Here is a 3,046-nt window from a genome sequence, read left to right as displayed (position 1 = left end):
TTTAAAAATATTTTCCAAACACAAAGATTGATATTTTTATGCTCGCTCCGATTACCCTTTTGTTGTTATCAGGTCTTTTTTTTGTTGTTGTTAAATAACTGTTTTAAACCTCGCCATCAACTTGCTTTTTAGAAGATAAACTCCATGAAGAAGTTAGTCATCAAAACCAATTAACAACAGAATTCAAACACAGAACATAAAGGTCTTAAGAACTTGGAGAAAAGCAAGCTCCCCGACCACGTTTATTGTGCTGGCAGAGGATAAATAAACTGTGAGCTAAAATCAGAGGTGTGTGAAAGCAATGCCGAGCCTGGCAATCCGGCCAGGGCAGTCCTGCTCCAGCCCCGCGCCCTGCTCCCACGGGGGCTGGTAGCTGTGCCCGGTACCGTTTGGGGAAGGGCTGGAGGACCCGCGCAGGAATGAACTGGTGCCACTCCTTAATTGACCGAATGGGCGGCTGTTGAATGACACGACCCATTACAGGCAAGATTATGGCGTTATCTAAGGCGGCCTGAGCCCTCCGGATGGCTACGGAGAGGCCCTGGCACAAGGTGCCGGCAGTGAGCGTTAGTTACTGGTGGTAGGAGCAGAGGTCTGAGCAATTCTGGTCTGCAGTGTGCATGTGTTTGTATCGCCCCCCCAGTTTCTCTCTACACAAAGCAGCACTGGAAAATTCCATAGCGCTCCTATGGAAAACGCAGTGTAATTAACTCATTTTGATACGAAGCCTTTTTAAGACGAGACCTTTGTGCTGAACATATTTTACTGTTCCACTCCTCTTCCACTGTCCTATATTAATCAAAGCTGTAACCCCTGTTGTCTTTGCACTACGAATCAGAATGTGCCCCTGGCGAAGAATGAGGGAAAAGTCAACAGGAATTAAGTTTCAGTGCAACTGTTTACTCAACTGTGGCCTGCAGTTATTGAAATTTTATCCGTGGTTTTGTGTGACTACTGCAGTAATGAATTCAGCATGGCTGTGATTTTCTCACTGATGGTATTCTCACTTCAAGCAAAAACCTGTAGGATGAAAATGATTGAAACAACCGAAGTCTGTGTATTTAGCATCACTCATTTTTCTGACTTGTTTAATTATGGCAGCTTTCTGTCCCAGGTTGACAAACGGGGTCCCCCCTGCTCCTCCGCAAGCCTTGGGTTTGCTTTGGTTTGGAGCTCGGGGTTTTTTTCTCCTCCACAACAACCTGCTAAAAAGATCACTGTACACTTAGGGGAGTCTTAAGCAGCTGCCAATCGCTTATTCAAAAGGTTTTAAGAATGCTTATTGCATTAGAGAAAGTGCAGGTTAGGCGTTAAGTGTTTTCACCACGGCTCTGCTGCAGCCTTTGTTCCCAAACACGTTAATGACACATGCCCAGCGCTTCGGCGTAAGATTTCCTCAGAGGGTTTCAAAATTTTATCAGGGAAAAGAAAAAGACAGAACATATTATGCAGATAATTTACACGGGTGAACTTGGTCACTTCCCAGAAAAGTACATTCAGTAAAATACAAAGGCAAACCGCACAGTTTGGTTCCGATTCTTCTGAATGGGGGAGTATTGACATGGGATGTATTTATTTATTTACTCTGACGTTTTGCCGCAGCGGATACCTCCACTGCCTTTCTCACTAATCAGAAACATTCTGTTGATAGAGGTTGCTAGGTTGTATTACAATTTGTTGCAAAACCAAAAAACTTAGTGTATTTTCCACCCAGTGACATATTTTGGAAACCAGTGATTTGTATACAGCGGTTCGCCCAATCACTGCCACCAGACTCAACACATTCAGGCAATGGAAGCGAGCCCTGATCCTTGGGTATTTCCAAGGAATGATAAAAAAGGAGCCCCTGAAGAGAAGTCCAACATTTCCCTTTGCATTAATGACTGCAATCCCTGACGGACAAAAAAAATGTACTGAATGTCGTAGGCAAGTCCTAAAAGCATCCTCTGACTAGCATATACGAAGGGTTTGGGGGATGGGATTAAACGCTTCATGCTTTTTCTGTAAGTAGGAAACTTGTAATATGTCTTACAGTACCTGCTGTTGCTGGAGATGTGCTAAATCTGCAGCCCCAATTTCAACTGAAGGTGTCTCGCCGTTTGATCTCACTTCCCGCAGGCTGCACTCTAGTAAATGGTTGCCACCGCTCGCTCCATTCTGAATGGCTGAACCGTTACTTTTTGTCTCAGTCCCAGATTCTTGCATCATGACTCAAAAACCTGAAATAATTTAGGGGAGGGGAGAAAAAAAAAAAAAGCAGCTGTTAAAACAGTTGCTGTATATAAGGAGACATGCCCCGTTTTAAATCCTGCCAAAAGTGTAAACATTTGTCATTTCCCTTCATACGATTTATCTTTCATTAATGGTTCATGCTACTAGTTTATGTTTATTTATCTGTTGGTACAGCTATAATTTTAGTAAGTTAGTTCTGTCCTAAATATAGTATTATTTGCTCAACATCTTTCTTCCCTTAGAGAGAAAAAAAAATGTTTTTGAACGAACACACAGAATCCATAATTAAATTCCTCCAGTTACATCTGGATGCTTTCCTGTGAAACGGGTGAGTCATTCTCCGCAACACATGATGGACAACATCAAACCTTGATAGACATCAGGAGGGGCAGGTAGGTGAAGCAGAGCATTCGATGTTTTGGTTTACATTGACACCATGGTATTGCTGAATTAGCACTTTCTATTACTCCAAAGCAATTCAAGCCAAGTCTGGGATGTGCTGGACACCATCAGCTATTGTTTGGGGCATATTGCTTCAACTGCTTGCAGAATTGGGTTTTGTGGCAAATTTCTCGGCTATGGGTTTGGTCTGGCTTTGGACACGCTACAGCATTACAGCAAAGAGCCTCCTGCGGTATCTGGTGAAACATCACCTTAGCAGCCACATCTATTTGCAGCCAGCCCTCGCAACTCCCAGGGGCTGCCGGTCCCCGGGTGCTTCCCAGCGCCGCGCTCAGCAGTTCTGTCAGTGGGTCACAGGCCCCACAGTGAGGATGGGTGAGTGCCCACTTGCCAACCCCAGGAACTCTTGGGA

General features: G+C 44.3%; 1 protein-coding gene across 1 annotated transcript; it reads right to left on the bottom strand.

Moving 5' to 3' along the window:
* Positions 1 to 386: 386 nt before the first annotated feature.
* LOC104507300 (forkhead box protein P1-like) lies at positions 387 to 2,208 on the bottom strand (the record flags this gene model as incomplete). Its single annotated transcript, XM_010148532.1, has 2 exons — positions 2,038 to 2,208; positions 387 to 541 (listed from the first exon to the last, which is right to left on the bottom strand). Coding segments are annotated over exons 1-2 (326 nt in total), but the record flags the coding sequence as incomplete, so codon positions are not given.
* Positions 2,209 to 3,046: the final 838 nt, after the last annotated feature.

Source organism: Eurypyga helias, unplaced genomic scaffold (genome assembly GCF_000690775.1).
Source record: "Eurypyga helias isolate BGI_N326 unplaced genomic scaffold, ASM69077v1 scaffold16763, whole genome shotgun sequence".
Lineage (NCBI taxonomy): Eukaryota > Metazoa > Chordata > Aves > Eurypygiformes > Eurypygidae > Eurypyga > Eurypyga helias.
This window is presented reverse-complemented; position numbering and strand designations above follow the sequence as displayed.